Source organism: Punica granatum, chromosome 4 (genome assembly GCF_007655135.1).
Source record: "Punica granatum isolate Tunisia-2019 chromosome 4, ASM765513v2, whole genome shotgun sequence".
In the NCBI taxonomy this organism is placed as follows: Eukaryota; Viridiplantae; Streptophyta; class Magnoliopsida; order Myrtales; family Lythraceae; genus Punica; species Punica granatum.
The window spans coordinates 25,562,893-25,583,575 of NC_045130.1; the positions used below are offsets into that span (position 1 = coordinate 25,562,893).

Sequence of the window (20,683 nt, forward strand, 5' to 3'; positions counted from 1 at the left end):
TTTCATACTTTTTATCATAATTTTACATCACAATCATTACAAATAAATTAAAATTAAAATCAAAATTCAAGACTCAACTCTAAAACCAAACACACTATTACATTCTCTCAACTATCCATTTCTTTTTTCACAATTTAACAACATAATCATTACTTTTTCTCAACTATTTATTACTTTTTCACATTTTTTCTCATAATTTAACAACACAATCATTACAACCCAATTAAAATCAAAACTTAACTCCACTTAACTCTAAGACCAAACGCACCATTAGATTTTACCCCATGGATCTAATTGTAATTATTAATTAATCTATATTAATCAATTAATCACAAATCAGTCCTTGCACTTTAAGTCATATAATGACTTGCCCTCCGAGTAAGAAAGAAAGATTATTCTAGTTCTTGACACAAGTTTCCATTAATAGACAATTTATTTATATAAACTCTACAAATAAGGAAACTATCATATTTCATTAATTAGATTTATCTTTAATATTGGATTCGGCTTCAAGATGTGCCAATACCCTTGCAACCACATTGTCAGCCTCATTTGATAATTAATTCCTAATTAATTTCTTTTCTCAGCTTTAACACTTTTAATATGTGTGACTAACTAGGTTCATCACCAAATGACAATGGGATCATAACATCAACTCATTTGACATTATCGGAAACTCATTTCGTAACCAAAAAACATTATTTCCAAAATGCACTCAGCTCCCAAAGTTCATGAATGACGCTAAATAATATATCATGACAATCCAAATGGTGACGAATGTATAATTAAAATATTCTAATAAACATGTGATCATATATACTATGCACTAAGTCCATTTACTACAAAATCCCAATTTAGCCAGGGCTATGGCAAATGTCAAATCCTTTAGCCGACTATATGGATTCTTTGATTTCATTTTTAGATCTATAGAACTTAAACATAAACCCTTTTCTATTTAAGTCTATTTACCCCGATTGATGATTTCTCGATCCAGAATAAAATTCACATCCACAAGACCTTTTCCCTATTTACTCAGGTTGGTGAATCTCGTCTTGCTCAGATACATATCTCCAAGTATAACTAACTAGAACCGTTATTTGCCGAATACTCATGTTAATCACAAATACATTAGCAGTAGCAAATTCTAATTACCTATACATGAGATAGCGTTCCATTTTAGATCTAAGGACTAGCACTAATACGATCTATATAATATTCATTGACATTAGTAAGTTACTGTATGAATATTATCTAAGTATGTCTATCCTAACAATAATTGTTAAATAACATGAGACTCACTACTCCATCTTCATTAGTATCTATATACCAATTATGGATACAGACAGAGGTGACGATCCATCTAGAGAGATAATGCTCAATTAAGTCTCATACAATCGTGAACAGTTTAAAAATATTATTACCGAATTACTCCGTCACTCGTATTCTTAACTCTTTAAGAATGAAGCATTCAAAATATTTTAATGACTTTATTACAATAAACATAGACCATAATAGAATAAACTTCATTACCATAAAAGGAATTATTCAAATACATAAACCGGCTCTAGGGCATATCACAAAAAAAAAACAACTTAAGCTGCATTACATATGTAATTAATTCATCACGGAATGCCAATCATACTCAGCCAAACATAGTACTAGATTTCGCGATTTTCAAAATTTATAGAACTGATCTAAAAAGTAAAAGCCTAATTTGTTTATAATTTTTTTGGAAAACGACACATTTAGTCATCAGTTTTTAGCGTTTTTGTCACTTTTGTCCTAAACTTTTTCTAGCCAATATGGTTCTTAACCTTTCACATTTTTGCCACTTTAATCCTATTGTTACGTTTTCCCTTAAAGGATGTCATCATGGATTTTTGGAGCTAATAGGAGAAAGCCATGCGAGCGATATTTTCCAAAATAAAAATTAATATTTTTCAATATTAATTTTTTTTTAAAAAAAATGGAAGATCGAAAGCGATGGGAACTGTCGAAGAGGGAGGTAGCGTTGAGGCCACTGGAAGTCCCTATCTACCTCCCTCTCCGCCACCCCTTCAGCAAGACCCTTTTGACCCTTTTTTTTAAATAATTTAAAAGGTATTTTTTAATTAAAAATATTAAACTAGAAATAAAATACACGTCAGTAGACTTTTAACAGAGAAGTTAATGGTAGGACTAAAGTGGCAAAAAAGGTGAAATGTTTAGGATTAGAATGGTAAAAAAATGATTTAGGACCAAAATGGTAAAAATGGTAAAAATCAAGGATCAAAACGTCTTTCTCCATTTATTTTTTGAATGGGTAAACCCAATCATCATCTAGATGCACATTGGGTTCCCCACCCCACCCAAATTCCGGTTCGGGTCTCCGCATGTGTGACCCGACTAAATCGGATATTAGTGTGTTTTGCCCCAACCCGATTCCCGCCTACGCAAACCAAGTGGCTGGGCCGAAAGTGCTTCCAGTAAAAGCACCAGCTAAGAAAAAGCCGCTTTCATTCATTCGTTCGTAAAGCTTCCTCTACGAGCTTCCCTCGTCCTTCCTGATTTCGAATGCCCGCCAGAAGCTCGACGGTGGGACCCCGAACGCGAACTCTCCTCTCCTCCGCCGCGATCAAATGCCAAAGAAGCAGAGGGTGCCGGAGGTTCTCTGGCGCCTCTTCGGCGGCCGGGCGCGGCCCCTTCTCCAAATGATCGTGTCACTGCTTCCTCCTCCGCCACCGCTCGCTGCTGCCATTTGCGAGAGATGCGCCCGGTGCAAATGGAGACGTTGCCTCGGCTGCAGCTGCGGAGTGGGGGAAGCAGAGGCCGCGTCGTTTCTCCTCAGACCAGACGACCCGCAGGACTATCGGAAGCTCCTCAGTCAGTGCTTCGTCGTCGTTGACGACAATGTACCTCCCTACTCTGGCGGCTACGATGTCGTCATCGTCCGTACTCAGCGCCAGGTTCTCTTTGTCTCTCTGTCTGTCTGTAACTGCCTGAACTTGTTCGTGCCTTCGTTTGCTGTTCTTCTTACCTGTGAGCGAGAGAAATAGTAGTCCTGAAGTTTTCCTGAAGTGGATCGCTTGCTCAGCTGACGGATTTTGGTGCCTTTCCTTTTTCTGGTTTCTCTCTTCGATCAGCTTTGAGCTTTCTTTCCTGTCAGTCAGTAACCCCAGAATTTTGCTCCCTCTAGTGGGTAAAGTTTCTGTTTGGTTATCCCAGAGCTATATCTCCTAATTCCGTCGGTATCGATGTGTTTGTGATCTGATTGTTTGTGCCGCTTCCATGGATCTACAGTATTCACGGATTTTGTTTACAACGAAAGGAACCTATTCAAAATGGACACTTTGCTTTGATGATTAAAGTGGGTAGCTGGACATTCTTTGATTTTATGAATGCAGTTGTCAAATGCCAGGGTAGGGAGCTACATAAACATCTCATGGTGGTGTCTAATATCTTTCCGATCATTTCTGGTTGAAATGTGAATGGTTTCTGTGTGAAGACAGCAGATTACATGACAATTTACAATAGTAAATGATGTCTCCTGGATATTGACTAATCTCTTCTTTTATTTAGATCGTAGTGAATGTGATTATGAAGCTGCGTATGGAGAATACGCCTTCGGCAAATGTGATATGCAATGGTTATGATAAGGTATGAAATTCTTGTGTGGAAAACGAGAGAATATCATATTCAGGGGAAGTATCATTGTTGGGCTTTGTTCATGTTCCGGATGGCTGGCTGCATCATTTATTTTGAGTTCCTATCAGTGATGAATGACTGAGCAATGCAGTGGCTTTTTCTTATGCGAATATTTGCCACGTTTCTTAGCTATGACTATATATATTGATAAGTATCTCTAGCATTTTTTTTTATATCCCTGATAAGCATTTCAATTTGAAGTTAAATGTTTTGGGAGATTCAATGAGCTGTTATAGCTCCATGTTAGGTCATCACTGTCTTCCATTTGAATAAGGGGTGATTATGAGATTATGGGAGTATTTCTATCTAATATTCTCTTGTTATGGTTCCATTATTGATTGCAATCCTCATTTCTCTAATTGCCGATGGTGTATGATTTTGGAATGATTATCTCCATGAGTTTCAAAATATATTTTCTATTTTTCTACTTCAGTTTACATTACTGATTGGAAGCCTTACTTCTGCACATGCTGATGGTGTATGATTTGAAAAAATTTCCATTGTGTGCAGATCTGAATCTACCATTACCCGTGGTAACTAATTTGTATTTTCTGGCAGCTTGACCGGACAAGTGCTACTTTAGAACTTTTAGCAAGTTCAGCCTGGTGCCTTCTTTCAGAAAGGGTATGCCACCACCTTAAGTTCCTTCAACCTATTGCTTTGCCCGGCCTCCTTTCCTACATTTGATATTCAACTTTACTAGATGATCATAGTTGGGTCCTGGAAGTTCATTTCAGATGCTATTTTGCAGGCCGGTGGCCCCTTCATGAGTTATCTCCTTAGCAATGCATCAATATTTCTGCCAATGTCTGGTGTGAAATATTGTCAGGTGGCTGGACCTCCTATAACCAGATTGAGGCATAAACTGTACAAGCCTACATCAGACTGTTTTTTTCAACATCCTTCAGTCATCCAATCTGGTAGACATTTCTTTCTTTCTTTCATTCATTTTTTTTTTGTGGATTGGTTACATATAGTCTACAAAATCTCAGTCTTCTACAATGATATAATTTTGTCCTTGTGTTGTGCTCTTCAATATGCCCTCTAGAGTAAATATGAGGCTGCATACAGATTGACTTTTATGTTTATCTTGGAAGAATATTTCATATCTAAAGGGGTATTTACGTGTTTGGTGTAGTGACGTCAAAGGATGTAGTTTTGGATGAAATATCTCTTTTGTTGGTGATGAGAAGTTAGTATGTGAAATAACATCCGAAATTATGAAAGGACTGGAAATCTAGAGGAAAAATGTCGGAGTCACTGTCAAACTTAATTAATGTATTAATTGATTGGTGAGACATCAATTTCCTTGTTAGTGATATTTTTAATGCTAATCTCAACTTATTCCAGTGCTTAAAGCGCACATTTATGTGAGTCATTAGAATTGTTTTCTAAATTTAGTTGGTACTGGATTGGGTTCTGATACTTAAAAGTTAATGAAACATTCATCTTTAGTTTCGTCTTTGCTGCAGTGTACAAAACATGCACAGTTAGTTTGAACTCTGGTTTTCTATGAATCCGTTTGTTAATTTTGGCAGTTTAGTCATATGCTTTCGACAGGACCTTCTTGGTTTAGTCAATTTCATCTGACTTCCCATTATGAATGACTTACATTGCTTGTTTGTATCTTACAGCATTTTCTAACGTAAAATTGCTTTCCAAGCTTGCAAACACTAATACTTAATCGACTAAGTTTTGTCTGGTCTCTTCCTCTCCCAAGGGTTTTCTTGTATAATTCCTGGAGTTTGATAAGGTTCATCTTATTGCTAATTTATGGGCATTCTGTTCTTCTGGTAGGAGTTCAAAAGAAGAGAAGAGTTGGAAATCAATCAAGATTTTCTAGTGATGGTTGCTCTATTAGTAAAAGTGGCACCGAGCCAGAAGAGCATGTTGATAAGAATGGGGATAACCAGATCAGTGTTGTCGCAACAACAATTGGAAGAAATATTGAAGAAGCTACTAATAATGGATTGCAAGGAAACTATAATCAGATCATAGCCAAGGATAGAAAGCGTAGGAGACCATTTAGCTGGCAGCGGCGCAGAAAGAAAAGAAGACTGGAAGTTGCAGAAGTTGCTACTGCCTCTTCCAGCGTATTGTGTGAGGACACACTTAGTTTGCCTGCAAAGCATCATTGCAGCTCAAAATTCACATTAAAGAAGGTATTCTTTTTAACACTCTCCCTGGGATGTTAATTGCTCTGAGATGCTGTCTCAGTGTAGATTCTCAAAATAATATGTATGGATTGATTTTAACATATATCTTTGGTATTGTTGACATAGATTGGCATGCAGGAAAATAATCTATGCATCAGCAAAAATTGCTGTTTTATGCTGTTTAGACCAATTCAAAAAATAGACATATCCCCTTTAGCATGCTTAAATTCAATGTATCTCCTTCACTACAATACTATACACTTAGTTCATGCCAGGATTAAATACCTTTGGCTGATATACTATCATACTTTAAGTAGCCGCCCCATGCTTTCTGCTATTAACAATTTTGCCGAGTCTTGATGTTGACTTTGGCAAATACTCATTTACATGTTCCTATTGTGCTCACTACTTATGCGATGATGTAGAGTTCTATGTATATATATGAGTATGTAATCATTATAATGATCACTTGCAGATGCCAATGTTTTGCTCATGCTGTTTGCAATTACAAGCTATCGGAAAATCCTATCAAGGGGCTCAAATTCAGAGAAAAAGTGTTTTCTATAATTTGGAGAGTTCTTCCTCTGGTTTCCCGAAAAGCCGTATCCTTTGAGTTTCGTGAACATTCCATCTTGACAATAGATATGCATGATAATACATTGTAACAGTCTCAGCTCAAAATACTTGACCTTGCTATTGTAACAAGACTTTTGGAAGAAAGATTTAACTAATCAGAGGATTTCAGTTGTACGATAAACATTTGCCTCATCATTGGGTTTGCTGCAAAAAAATTTGAAAGCGTCTTGAGTATATCTAAGGTTCACGACAAGTTATGCTTATCCAAGCAAAAAAGGAAAAGAAATAAATCCATAACACTTGGTCTCTTTCCCGCTTACATCTCAAAATTTTTTTATCCAATTTGCATGACCAAATTGAGGTTAAAATCATCTTATTTTCCTCATAAAAACTATTACTATAATAATATGTGAGGGACACTAGAAGTACTAAATTTGAAGTTTTTTTTTCTTTTGTTAATTAAGATTCTAGTTCTGCCACATTTTTCATTCTTGAGAATGCCTCAAATAAAAAAGGAAACAGGAAGCAGCTTGCTGAGATATATTATTTATTGATTTATGACCTCTAATGTTGTAATGAATTAGAATCTTGGTAAGAATATGAGTATTTAATACCAACCGAAAAAGGTAATTTTAGATGGATCGTACATTAGAGGCCAGTTTTTCTCTAAGTTTCATATTATACATTAGAGAACGCTGGCTCCACGCCATGCGCGGACAATACTTAGAAAAAAAAAAGAATGATAAAAAAGAATTTATATTCTGTAACTTCCTAATTATCTTTTTCCTTTCTTGTATATTGGTATTTGTTTTCCTTGAAAAGATATGGAGAAGATTACGGGGAAGTTGAGTTGAGAGGGGAGTTATCTACTTTGGAAAGGAAGAGAGAACGTGTAAAAGAATTAAGAGTAAGGGTGAGAGTGTGAGAGAAAGGTGGGGGATAAGGAGAGAAAAGTAGCAAGAAGAGGAGAGAACATTGAGCGAAATGACTTTTCTACCCTAATCTAGTTAATTTATAATTGGTTGATAAACTTTTATAATAGGTAAATTTTGTAATTTCATTACATTTATTTATTAGATATTCATGAATTTAAAAATGAAGAAAATGCTCTCTTTATAATAGTAATAGATGTTTCTTCACAAGTCACAGCTGCAAAAAGTTTATCTATAGAATATCACACACATAAATTTAATCCTTCAACTTTTCCTTTCATGGTTTTTTACTGTCATTGATATCAATCTTATCTATAGCATCTTTTGTAGCAGATAATTGAAAATTAGCAATTCCATTTGCACATCCCTGTTGTCCACATAGTCAATATAAATTTATGGATGGTTTCATATGTTTTCCAATATAGGCTGTTCTAAATTCAACTTTCTGACATGGAATCACATTTTGCAAGTTCCGTTCCTGTTTTAGGGTGAACTGGATTATGTACTCCTTAATAATGTATAGATGAACTAAATCTCTTGAAGCCAGATTTTGCTGGTTCAGTGTCTCTTCTTTGCAAAATTTTTGACTTGTATAATGTAGATTCTCTTGCCCAATCAATCAAATGCTTCCACAAGGCTGCTTTTTGTGGCAATCACTCATCATGCCTGTAAGCAAGGGTTTTAGTTGGATTTATTATATTTATCCTTCCGCTTTGAAACTATAAGTTTGATGTCCTCTACGTTTTGAATTTACACTTCCAACTAGTTTTTCTGCTTGCAACTTTCATATGCATCATCAACAACTTAAGGCCACTTTGATTGCTTTTCACGATACAAGCTACTTAGCCAGTGGTACTAGCATTTCTTTTGTCTCAATTGACATGTCGTGTATTTGTATGGTTTAGATTCAATGGCTTATCCTGAGCATTGAAAATGTTGAACTGTAAAAATATGTCTGATGTGGTCTTGACCTCTTCGAATATAAAGGCGGTGCTGGAATGTGTTAATTCTCTCAAAGTCATATACTGAGCAAAATAGTCGCCGTGAAATTCCTAATTGGTGGATTTATTTAGCATGAGCAGGGAATATTTTTGCTTTGAAGCTTGGAAGGAAAATGCGTATATTATTTTGTGTTTGAAGGGATGGAAAAGACAATAATTTCTCTGGAGCTTACTTGGTTAATGGGGAATTGGTAATACATTGTAGGAGCTGAATAATTGCATGGACAGTCATTGATGTAAACATGGAATTTAAGGTTATTTCTCTTTAGTATTTTATCGCTAATGTGATCCATATTGTTGATCTTTCATCTCTCAGGTATCATTCAACGGTCAACTTGCTCAAGACTCTTATTCGTAGGAGTAGGTCCTGCCAATACTCGAGGTTACTGGAAAAGCATTGTGCTCCTCCATTATCAGATAAAGATACCTCTGCCAAAGTGGCCAACATATCAGAGGTTGTTATCCCAAACAAATTCTGGTTCATGTTATATAGTCTTTGAATGTTTATCTGAACAAATACAGTGACATATATGACCATCCTAAAGTTTAACAATATCAGGTGGTCCAATCTGCATTGAAATGATATAGGAAGTCCATAGAACAATTTGTACTTTGGGATAAAAAAGACCCAAATGTTAGTATCAACTACAAAAGTTAATGAGTTCAGTACCTCAATCTTTGACAGAATGAAATTTGCACCCAAAACATTTAAGGTTTTTTGTGACTTGACTTGGATGAGTATCGGCATAACGTGAAACTATGTGGTTTTATCTACTTCTCTGAAAGCATATGAGGGTTTAAAAGGTGTACAAGTTATTTTCTGAAGTTTGAGTCCTATGCGCCTTTGATGGATGCTCTAATCTGCATTGACAAAGAGTTCTTGAGTTCTATGCTAATTAACTATTTACTAATTCAGAAAATTTCTTTTATTTGCTCTATGATCTTCACTTTCAGGGTAATGGGCTCAAGAAAAAGTTTCTGGAATCCACAGACTTAGAGGATATCAACTCATACTGCTCAAAAAGTCAAGTAGTGTCATTCGTATGGGCTGTTTGCAGGAGTATAGTTCCTCCGGAACTGCTGGGAACTCCATCTAATTGGAGAATTTTAAGGAGAAACATATACAAGTTTATTGAACTCCGGAGATTTGAGAAATTTTCACTAAAGCAGTGTTTGCATAAGTTAAAAGCTTCAACATTTACATTTTCAGCAGACCCGTCCTCCTCATGGCAGTACAATTGTCTGATGCTTCAGAATGAAGGGGCCCACAATGTAGAAGAACATAAAAGGTGCACTGAGCTGAGAGAAATAATGTCAAATACAAGGCATAAAATGTTGGAAAGATGGATTTATTGGTTCTTTTCATGTCTCGTTGTGCCGCTTCTACGAGCCAACTTTTATGTCACTGAAAGTGAACATGGGAAACAAGAGGTATACTATTATCGCAAATCAACATGGAAGAAGCTGACAAATGGAGCTATGGGTAGCTTAACAGGCCAGATGTTTAGTAGTTTAGAGGATGCAGCTGTTCGAAACATTGTGGCTAAAAGATCTTATGGGTTCTCAAAGATCAGATTCCGACCAAAGAAAAATGGGCTAAGGATGTTGGTCAATCTCAAATCTCCGTCATTTATGCCAGTGCAGTGGTCCTCTGTCTGTGCTCAATCTGGTGAAAGTGTGAAGACCAGGAGACTGCATCGAACGTTACACAAGTTTAAGCGTTCCAAATCTGTGAATTATTTTCTCCATGATACCTATGCTGTTCTGAAAAGTCTAAAACAAAGGGAACCAGAGAGGTTGGGCTCCACAGTGTCTGATTACAATGATGTTTATAGAAAGCTTTGTCCTTTCCTCCTTGGTTTGAAGAATGGAGGATCTCTCATTCCTCCAGTATATGTTGTTGTTTCTGATGTGGTAAAAGCTTTCGATTCTGTGGACCAGGATAGGCTTCTAAGCATAATGAAAGACGTGATTACAGGACGTGTGTATACTCTGGCAGAATCATGTGAAATGAATTGCAGTAGGAAATCCTTGTGGGTTCGCGACAAGTTCTTTTCCGCTGATATAGATGCCATAGCCAAGTCTTTTCATGGGGTCATCATCAACCAGGTAAGTATTGTTGTCTCCTAAGGCAGGCAGGCTTATAGTTGAATAGATAATTTACCGGCTTCCATCATATTTATCTGTGAACATTAGCATATTTCCCATATCCATAAACATACAGCTATCTGTCTGAGAGTTGTTGAAGTACTTCTTTCTTTCTCTGGACCATCCCATGATTGGAGAGAAATAAACTCCACATCTTTTTCTATTCGTCTTTCTTTTGATGCCTTATCTGATAATTTTGGAAATCAGACCCTTCTGCTTCAAATTTATTCCCATGGAAGCCCAAGCTACTGTCTTTACCTGATACGTGTGGTAAGCCATGAATCAGATCATTTCTTCCTCTATAAAAGGAAGCATCTTTTCAAGGTCTTTTTCCTTAGGTTTGGAAGCTTCCATTCATTTGCACAAAAGGTGTCCAGCTTTCAGCAATAGTGCAGATTCCTTTCCTCCCCAGAGCTACTTGTCTTTTACACCTTCATTGATCTCCAGGAAACATGCAGATTTCTTTTCACAGTCATTTGGTCATATAGGAAAATCTAAATCCGAAAAGTTACCACGCTTTTGATGTCTCCAGGTAGTCCTGGCCTACTTGCCGTTGCTTTATCATGCACAAAATCTCGGCCTGCAGGTCCTTCAGTTCTAAGCTCCTCTACAGTTTATTTTGGCATAAATTGCTGTTGACTTAATATACGACCTGGAGAGTAGTAAATTTGCAAAGTTTTCTAACCTTATGAGGTCACTTCCAAAAGCTGACCCTTTATAGTTCTCTACGAATATATTAAGTCCAGCCAATTGTACTCAGTACGAATCCGCTTTGTTTTTCTTTACTTTTGAAACATAAGCACCATTTTCTTGTTAGTGCTGGATTGAAACAGGTCGAGATCTTTGATCCTGACTCCTTCCTATTTAATTCATTATTAAACAGTATTTTAGTGGACAAGGTGACGTATGACCTCCTGGATAGTCTTGGTAGGCTAACTGATTGATGGCTCATGTCACGAGAATTGCAATATAATCTATAGACTCGCCTTCTCCTTATTTGGCCTAGTAGTTACTTTTTTCATTTAGTCATCTCTTCCAATTTCTTAAAAGTGGATTATATAGTTTTTAAGCTTGTGGTCAGAGGAAGCCAAGATACCTGCGAATATGCAATTCTATTTGCATTTTGCTTCCACTGTGTTTGGTAATCTGATGTCTAATAAATTGATATTCTTGCCGTGTGAATTTCTATGCATCAACCTTTCAGAAGATTGTTATATATCACGTAACATTTCTTAGGCCATAGGCCTAGATAAAATTTCTAAGAAATCATAGGTTAATAGTTAACTCGACCTATAATATGCTTAAACTAATTGGCTGGAATTTAACAGCCCTAGGACCACAAAAACCTTTCCTGTTCAATTTGCATGTTTAGTTGGCGGCATTTCAGGTTCCTTCTGAAAGCAGAAGTAGTATTTTCCTTTTTCCTGAAAATCTTTGTGAAGCTAAATTATGCCTCACATGCTTTATTTTTGATGCATCAGATCGGATCCAAGTCCGTAAAAAGGCAAGAGATCTTGTTTAATCTGAATGAGCATATCAAACATAATATCTTGCTGTTTCATAAAAAGTTCTACTTGCAACGGATTGGTATCCCTCAAGGAAGCGTTCTGTCTCCTCTTCTTTGCTCATTCTACTTCGGGTATCTTGAGCAAAATGTGATCCTTCCATTCCTGGAGAAAGCTCCTGAACCTGTGGTTGATGATTCATCTACCACAAAGAGCTGCCCTGGAACTCTTAATGCTCTTCACTTGGAGGATGAATCTGCATGTTCTTCTCGCTTTCTGCTGCTTAGATTTACTGATGACTTCCTTTTCCTATCAACATCAAGAGAGCAGGCAGCCAGTCTTTTATCAAGGCTAAGGAGAGGCTTTCGTGAATTTAACTGCCAAATGAACGAGAAGAAATTCTCGGTAAATTTTGATGATGGATATACGCCAAGGACCCAGTCAAACAGGGCTGATATTAGCGTGGATGGTATTCAATTTGTTCATTGGGGTGGACTGCTGTTAAATTCTTGTACTCTTGAGATTCAGGCAGATTACTCAAGGTTAGAAGTTCTTACCAGTATATAAGTTTGCCACACCGTCTTCCCTATATTTGATGAGCTTATCTTGGTGTGGAAATTAGTGCTTCTCACTTTTTAGTTAAACTCATCAGAACAGACACTGATAGCTGTGTCAAACTGTAAACATTCAGATTTTGCACCTTGAAAATCATTAGAATGTTTAAATCGAAGTGTGCATGAATGAATAGAGAGCTTGCTAAAATGAGGTAAGGCAGTTTGTAAGTGCTTATGACTTCATATTTTGACATTATTAAGAGCAGAAGGAGTGGGATCTGATTGTTATTCACTAGCTTTAGTATCAGCTCATGCGGAAATTCGTGGCTGCTATTATAACAATACTTGCTTGGACCAGGTCATACCTAAGCATATATCTGTACTTTATGTATTTGTTAATGTACAAATCGCATGAGGAACAGCCCTTTATTTATTGACAGGTACTTGAATAACCATTTGCAGTCCACGCTCACAGTCTGTTGGCAGGGAAAACCTGCATCTCGTATCAGGGCAAGGTTGTGTGACTTCCTTAGGCCCAAGTGCCATGCGATATTCTTTGATTCAAATATAAATTCAGCAGCTGTTGTCCGATTAAACGTCTATCAAGTGTTCGTGCTATGTGCTATGAAGTTTCACTGCTATGTTCGCGACTTGTCCTACATTTGCAAGTTTACTCCGAGATTCTATTTTAACATAATCAGAAGTTCCTTCAGGTATTGACGTCCTCCTCCATCTTTGTATTTCTTCTTTTAATTATATGCAATCGTCTGCCTCCTTGAAATATTTGCATTTATTCTGCATCATTTTCTCCGTGCCCTAGATTGGGTGTAGCATTGGCTATCAAGAAATGGTTTTAGGCCCTATTTGTTGACAAAAAGAAGTTGCAATTTTTCCTAGAAGTTTTCCAAGAAAACTGTTTATTGTAGTTAGCTTCTTTTAAAAACTCACTCTTTGGTCCCCTAGTGTTCTCTTAATTTCTGCATTATTCTCTTGCTGGTACCAGTTATATACTTCTGGATTTGCTTGCAGATATATGACAAAGTTGATACACAGGAGAATGCGCACTCGATATCTTCCCAATATCCGCCCAGTTCTTGAGTTGAAGAAAGGAGAAGTTGAGTGGCTCGGTTTGGTTGCTTATGTAAGAGTGCTGAAAAGAAAGCAGTCGTTGCATAAGCAGTTGCTCGCATCACTCAGGTCTCGGCTGTTAAAACACAGGATCTCGGGGAGTATTTCACCTGAATTGAGCTATGCGGTCGATAGTCGCCATTCTTCTGTGATCTGGAAGGTGCAATATTGATAATGCCACAGATCAGATGTTCTCTGGGAGAAGGTCGCGACCTTTTCGATTATTCTCTTAACTGGGATTCCTTCCATTTGAGGGTTGAATTGTTAGTAACCATGCAATCGATGGTATGATGGGTTTTGTAAAGCCGTTGGTAACCTGTTGGTGGAATGAGACCACAAATTTGATGCTTTTGCTAGACTTCATGTTTATTTAACCCCTTTTGATTTCGAGGTCGTTGGATATTATCATTATATGGTGCTTGAAATTTACTGGAGATGTATATGATTCGAACTCGAGACTTCTCAAAGTTACAGAGATTGTGCTGTGCTCAAACGGCAAAAGCTTCTCTACTACTCTCTCTCTCTCTCTATATATATATATATAAATTACAACATAGTGGCTGAATGGAATTTCAAAATTGAACAATAATTTGAAGAAAGTGATAGAAAATCTATATACATAGTAAAAAATTATGAAAAATAATTTTCGTAGATATTTCAAAAGGATAAAAAAATAGTTATGTTAGACTGCTTGTCGCCTTGAGGCAAATATAATAATAATTAGGATGAAAAGAAAAAATTCGTAAAATTGAAAGCCCAAACTTACGCAAACTTGACAGTCCTGTTCTCTCCCTCTGGCTCTAATGACCTGTTTGATCGATTGAATGTAACACCGGATAGGATTTTTCAAATCTTTATCCTTGGTGACGTCTAGGATAGGAAATCGGAGAGGATTGGACGGGATTAGGCCCATATCCGGCCCAGGACTGGGTTGAGCCCGGTTTAGGATAATAAAAACGGTTAAAGGACGAAAATATCCTTACTTTCTCCTCAGATTTACAAAACTTGCCATTGCACGTTAATAGTGCTCTGCTGCTCGGGGAAGCACCAGCTCCCTCTCGATTTTTTTTTCTTTCTTTTTTCTTTCTCAGTTTTTGAAAAAACAATATATTAAGAAATTATAAAAAAGAATAAAAGGGGGGAAAATGGGGATATATTGGTCATTTCAAGACTACATCCAACTAACATATCCTAATTTTCTCCAAACACAAGATTATGATTAAAATTATCCTCCAAATCCCACCTTTTCCTCTTCTTATTTCCTATCCCATCTTGACGTACAAACATGGCCTAAATGGAATACAACAATACCATATTTTGAGGGAGTGAAGAGAATGAAATTGAAATTAGGACACGAGAAAAAAACTCAAATAAAGGCAAAAAATGACAAAATACTGCAAAAGGGGATGGCGGCCTTTTTTTGAAAAAATTACATATATACTTGGGTCGGGTTGGTCCCTGTGAATTTTTTTACCTTGAACCTGAGAACCGAATAAGAAGAAAGAAACCGCTCAAATCTCTATTCGATTTTCGATTTTCTCGGTTCGGACTGGACTGAGTTTTTCGGCTTCTGGATTTTTGCTTACACTCCTAATATAGCTAACAAATAAACACGAATAATTTCACAATGAGTATTAAATTTAAAATTTTTTAATTATTAGGAGGAAACGAACGTTTTTCATAATAAATTTAAAGATAAAAGATGCACTAGAAAAAGGTTATCTTTGCAGCCCCATCGTAATCGCATGAGGGAGAAACTGTTAGGAAAGTACTGTCAACCTCATTGGCATTTTAAAGATGCCCAACATGTTCACTAGCAACTTTGAGTCTCGGAGACGATATTTTTTTTTTGGGTAAAGTGAATTCATTAAAAATCCATGTCAAAAGCAGATACAGGGAAAAATGCCCAAATTGTATATTATAAGAGCAAAATAGAATGATTTATACGCCGGGCAAACGACAAAAGGAAATAAGTGGAAAATCACAACAGGAAAATACAGATACAATTATCATTTGCCATCTTGAAATCCTAGAATCTGCTGTTGACCTACTAGGTTCATTTCATCACAGTCCCCCGTACTAACTAGGAAGGGGAAATCTGATCCTAGTCCATAAATCTGCGATGAAATCCAACTTCATTCCAAGCAGAAAAAGTAGAGTAGTCAGGAGGTGTTGGGCCGATATCCATGCGCAAGATTCCACCAGAAAATCCAACCTTAGACCAATTCAATCTACCTATTCCCAAACTGCAATGCCAAACAATCAAACCAAGGTTGCCAAAGCCTCCTTTGTCGGTTTAGACTAGTGATTGGCCCAGGAGTAAAAACCTGTTCAGGAAACACAACAAAAAGGACAAGCCACAAAGGATTAGCTGGAATGGCGGAAGGCAAGATCGATCTGACCCAAAGTTGCATCTTCTAGGTGGTGGTCGGGGATTCTGCCGCCAGTAGGAGACGGTAAGCCGCAGAGGAAAAGCCACATCCAAGGGGAGGGAGGGGATCCAGTCGGATAATGATGCTGGTAAGAGCACAAGACCTCTCACTCCTACTACGTAAAGTTGCACAACCTCTAGACTAATAAGCTACCAGCTTCTTTTATGTTGACTTTACTCTTTACATGATTTTATAAGCATTTTGTTAAGTTTTGCAACACAAATGAGTAGATAAAGATACTTTCTCTTTCTATTTGTTTATTATTTCTCCCTAATTATTATGTACTTATCAAGTATCATTACTAATCATAATTTTATTAGTAATATATGTATTATATAATTTTTAATTAAACGTGCGGTCTGACCTATCGAATCCCGATTGACCTACCAAATCCGTGAACCCGTATCTCGACTGGTTCAACATCTAATCTGATTTTGATAACACTGTTTAAAAGTGCAATTTTAAAGAACCTTCAAAAAAGATAAAAATCTTACTATTTAACAAGAAATTTTGCTATTTAATAAAAGTTTTACTATGTTCAAAATAATAAATTTCAAAATAATAGATTTCTTCTTGAATAACAAAAAATTTGTTATTTAACGAGTTTATTATTATTTCGTTATCGACAAAATAATAAATTTCAATCAATAAACTGCAACCGGACGCATTGTAATTTCCTTGTGTAAACACAAGAAGGGAGGATCCGTTCTCTTATAGGAGTAATTACTGTCCTCTGCCTTCCTCTCGGCCTTTCTCCTTCCTCTTGCTGGCGGTGCTTTTTTGATCTTCCATCCTGACCGAGCTTCGATTTCAAGCCATCTCTCTCTCTCTCTCTCTCTCTCTCTCTCTTTCTGCGTGTGACTGAGGATTCTTCTTCTGCTTCTCCATCGTCTCTCCCTCCCGGGAAGGTAAATTTAAAGGTCCGTGCGACTATCCCCTCTCCATTCTCTCTTTGCAACCCTTTTCCGTTCATTGTCAGATGGATGGATAGGAGTGAGTACTTTCCAACTCTTTAATCAGAGTCGACAATGGCGACGCTGAGGAATCTGAAGATAAAGACGGGTACTTGCCGGCGCATAATAAAGGAGCTCCACTCGTACGAGAAGGAGGTGGAGAGAGAAGCCTCCAAGACTGCCGAAATGAAGCAGAAGGGCGCCGACCCTTACGACCTTAAGCAGCAGGTACGTAACTATTCCCCCTTCACCCCATTTCACCTTCCTTTCAATCGATCAATCCATCCCTAAACTCTCTTTCTTGTCCTCAATCGAGTCGATCGGCTATGATCTGATCTGCTGATTGAAATAGTTTCCGTAGAAAGCCTTAGGCCGTTGCTTTCTTAATCAATTTGTGGTTTTGGCCAGTCTGTATCTTGCTCAGCTGCAGCCCTACCTGCCTGAATGAGTGATGGTGTGTTCGATTATCTTTTTCCTTACGTTACTTTGGTGCCTAGGGGAGTGAACATTTGTCTTAGCTCTGAGTGCTGTTGTTGAGAGCATCCTGTGCTTAGTGAATACTAACTATTTACTATTCATTGCTGAAAATAGCCTTGAAACCATGAATGAAAGTTGAGTTGGGATTGATAGTCTCTGACTAGTCAGTCCTCAGTCGCTCCTTGAACCTTTAGTTTTGCTGTCGTCCTTTTAGCCCTGAAACCATGAATGGAAGTCGAACTTTGGGTTGGAATCCGACTCAACCCTCCAATAATTTGGTCACCAAAGGCTAGATAGACAAGAATGTGGAGAATGAAAGTGAAATTGCCAGTAACGGGGAAAAAGTCTGGAATTAGTGATGGTACCTTTACTTATAGGTGACCTGAGAAGTCTCATACATGTGAAGACTAAGTGCTGAAGTCACATGTCATCTCTTCCACATGTATCTACTGACCTGGCCAGAGTTACATTGTTTCCATGTCTCTCAAACCCTTTGTGATGTGAGTATGTAGGACATACTGTAGCTTGTCGATGCATTGTAGTTCTACTAACATGGGCTCAGCAGTTCTCTAGTGACAGCCATCCCCTGCCAGTCTCATCTATCCTTTTGGTGAGATTATATACATAGTTTTTATTCAATTATCATTTCCACATCACGGCCAAAGGCTAAACTCCATGATAACGAGAAATGAACTTGTCTTCTGATCCAACTTAAGACCTAGAAATATGTCAACACGTGCTTATTGGACAGGACTCATGTTACAGAATGATTATCTGAAGAGTTTGAACTTATCATCAAGAATGCAACTGTGGTTTACGACCATTACTGGTAGTTTCTCAGCATAGGCACGTGTAGATACTGATGTGGACTGCTAACAATGTGTTAATGTAACTTACGGTTCTCTTATATTGCAGCTCTATTTAGAGGGAATTGGTTAGTTGTTGAGGGAGGAGAATTTTCATTGTGTCTTCTGTGAAGCTCCAGTGACCAGCTTGATAATAAAGCCTTCAATTAAGTTGAAATGATCATGAGGATGGACTAGTTAATTGGGAAATGTGATGGACTGATCCATGGCCATCATAGAGTGAGGTGAAACACTTATCTTTGCTTAGCTGAGGAAGAGAAAGTGAGCAAAAGCAACTGGAAACTATGATGCTTAGATACAACCAGCTGCTTGCAGTATATATATATTTTTTTTTTTTTGGCAAGTGGCTTTTTTTCTGTCTTTAATCCATGTGTTTTTGGTTTGTGGAGATCTTGAGAGATTTCAACTAATAAAAACTGCTTACCAGTAGATGGTCAAAACAATGGATTCAGGAGATTCTTTTTATATTGTAAGCTCAATATCTTGCCTGTCAACTGAGGAGACAAGCTTGATCTTGGATGGTGAATGCCCTGAAGCTTGTGCCTAAGCGTCCTCCTAACGCTTTCCTAAAATTAATCCCTTGGTTATTGTTCAATTTGCACCTTAGGCCATCTGAATATTAAGATGACTGTTAGGCACAATTTTGGGAGGGAATAGCAATTTTCTAAACTTTCAGGCTATGAATGGGAATCATTTAATTTTAACCTTTTCTTGGGCTCTTTGCTCTGGTAGACACTAGACAGTGTTCATTGCTTTTGAGCACTCACCCTCTGGACGCATCCTGCTCCAGTTTGAATGTATCTACCCTTTTTCATTCCCTTTCTAGTGTTACAGAATGTCTTCTTGGTTTATCTCCGTTTATTTATTTATTTTGGAAACCTATCTCTGATTATTTTAATTCAGCCTTCCCTGATTCTGTTATGTTTATATGACTCTTCCATAGCCCTTCATGGTATGGTTAGCTCATATATTTGAATCTTGAATTGCCAATACCTGCAGTTTCAAGTATAGTAAGAAATGGTCCTAAATTTGCAATCTTATGTTCTGATATGGAACAGGAAAATGTGCTTGCTGAATCAAGGATGATGATTCCGGACTGTCGCAAGCGATTGGAGGCTTCTTTAACTGATCTTAAAGCTACTTTGGTACTGAACTAATCTGCAGAGTTCAAGATTCTTTTCTTTTAATTTCCATTAGCAGACTGAGTAACAAACGAGGGTCTTTGATTATAGGCCGAGCTGGAGGAATCGGATCAGAAGGAAGGGGTGGAGATCAAGGAGGCTCGAAGCACCATAACAGAGGTTGAACATTTTTTTGAGACCACAGAGGCCTGAAATCCGGGATCACTAGTGTCAGGTCTTGTAAGGTCAAGAGTTTGATCTGCCAGGAATTCAGGTTGTAGTCCCGTCAAAAGAGCACAACAAAGATTGCAAGACTATTGTGCTGTGTGAGTCAATGGCTATGGTGAAGCATTTCATGGATTATTACTCTTCTGTTTTGCCTAATTTCGGTTTGGCCCCTGTAGGTTGAGGATATACACAAATTGCCTCCTGTAGTTTTTAAGTTGTCTCAGAATGCCCATCGAGGCTTGAGTGACTGTCTCAACTTGCCCTGGGGCCTGGACGGTAACGCCATATACTTACTTGCACGCGTTTTAAGCTAGGGTTAGATTTGGAATTTCCAAAACAAAGATGACATGGTTTAACTTTGTCAAGCAATGGAGTTTAATGAGACCAACCGGCTGCAAGTCACATTTTTAGTTGGTGTTTTTAACTTCGCGAACCCTTCAAATGATATATAAATATATGAGAATTTTAGAAATTATGAAAGAAACTACAATTATCGGACAAATATTAAAGGAAAAGTCTGGGAAGCCCATTCTTGGGCCAGCAAGCCCTGGTTCCGTTAACCAGCCCTAGCGAACCAGCCGCAGCTTCACCCAGTCCAACACTCAGCCACCCTGTGCAAGATACGTGAGCTCTTGGTGAACCCAACACTGGGCCGGCACACGAGTTGTGTGGGTTGGGCGAACCAAGGCATCAGAACTGGGCTCAAGGCTCACTAGCATGAGTGCACGGGGGTCTCCCTGGCCACATCTCGTCAGCCAGAATTATTGACCTTGAATCTGGCTTTGTCGTCTCAAGACCGGCCAAGAGAGGCCCGTTTCATCTATGATCATGCGGCGGTAGTCACAACAATGAAAAATGCGACCTAATTTGTGATCAAAGTTTGGCTGAGGGACAGGGACAATGTCTGAAAATGAAATCAAAC

The 20,683-nt window shown here is 37.7% G+C and overlaps 2 protein-coding genes across 9 annotated transcripts; both read left to right on the top strand.

Annotated features, from left to right (window-relative positions):
* Positions 1-2,463: 2,463 nt before the first annotated feature.
* Positions 2,464-14,194, top strand: LOC116204975 (telomerase reverse transcriptase). 6 transcript variants are annotated; one of them, XM_031537378.1, is made up of 14 exons: positions 2,467-2,945; positions 3,559-3,636; positions 4,243-4,308; positions 4,436-4,604; positions 5,482-5,846; positions 6,316-6,442; positions 7,872-8,016; positions 8,666-8,804; positions 9,304-10,145; positions 10,296-10,458; positions 11,030-11,083; positions 11,979-12,544; positions 12,997-13,269; positions 13,586-14,194. In XM_031537378.1, the coding sequence occupies exons 1-14, from the start codon at positions 2,619-2,621 to the stop codon at positions 13,854-13,856; spliced, it is 3,585 nt and encodes a 1,194-aa protein (XP_031393238.1). In that variant the 5' UTR covers positions 2,467-2,618; the 3' UTR covers positions 13,857-14,194. The 6 variants fall into 6 exon arrangements, 4 of the variants coding, with proteins under 4 accessions (XP_031393238.1, XP_031393235.1, XP_031393237.1 ...); XR_004156425.1 differs by having other exon boundaries at positions 2,464-2,945; positions 9,304-10,458; positions 13,019-13,269; positions 13,586-13,725; XR_004156426.1 differs by having other exon boundaries at positions 2,464-2,945; positions 9,304-10,458; positions 13,043-13,269; positions 13,586-13,725.
* Positions 14,195-16,824: 2,630 nt separating this feature from the next.
* Positions 16,825-20,009, top strand: LOC116203523 (tubulin-folding cofactor A). 3 transcript variants are annotated; one of them, XM_031535276.1, is made up of 4 exons: positions 16,825-17,024; positions 17,096-17,297; positions 19,471-19,557; positions 19,645-20,009. In XM_031535276.1, exons 2-4 carry the CDS (start codon positions 17,145-17,147, stop codon positions 19,744-19,746), a joined length of 342 nt encoding a protein of 113 aa, XP_031391136.1. In that variant the 5' UTR covers positions 16,825-17,024; positions 17,096-17,144; the 3' UTR covers positions 19,747-20,009. The 3 variants fall into 3 exon arrangements, with proteins under 3 accessions (XP_031391136.1, XP_031391135.1, XP_031391133.1); XM_031535275.1 differs by having other exon boundaries at positions 16,826-17,024; positions 17,137-17,297; XM_031535273.1 differs by having other exon boundaries at positions 16,828-17,036; positions 17,137-17,297.
* The last annotated feature ends 674 nt before the right edge of the window (positions 20,010-20,683 follow it).

What these genes read in the sequence shown, in the direction of transcription:
- LOC116203523 (XM_031535276.1), top strand. Translation starts at nt 17,145, where the DNA reads ATGGCGACGCTGAGGAATCTGAAGATAAAGACGGGTACTTGCCGGCGC. An exon ending in CTTACGACCTTAAGCAGCAG is followed by an intron (nt 17,298 to 19,470) that starts GTACGTAACTAT and finishes GATATGGAACAG; the next exon opens with GAAAATGTGCTTGCTGAATC. An exon ending in CTGATCTTAAAGCTACTTTG is followed by an intron (nt 19,558 to 19,644) that starts GTACTGAACTAA and finishes CTTTGATTATAG; the next exon opens with GCCGAGCTGGAGGAATCGGA.
- LOC116204975 (XM_031537375.1), top strand. Translation starts at nt 2,619, where the DNA reads ATGCCAAAGAAGCAGAGGGTGCCGGAGGTTCTCTGGCGCCTCTTCGGC. An exon ending in GGTGCCTTCTTTCAGAAAGG is followed by an intron (nt 4,309 to 4,435) that starts GTATGCCACCAC and finishes GCTATTTTGCAG; the next exon opens with GCCGGTGGCCCCTTCATGAG. An exon ending in ATTCAGGCAGATTACTCAAG is followed by an intron (nt 12,545 to 12,996) that starts GTTAGAAGTTCT and finishes ATTTATTGACAG; the next exon opens with GTACTTGAATAACCATTTGC.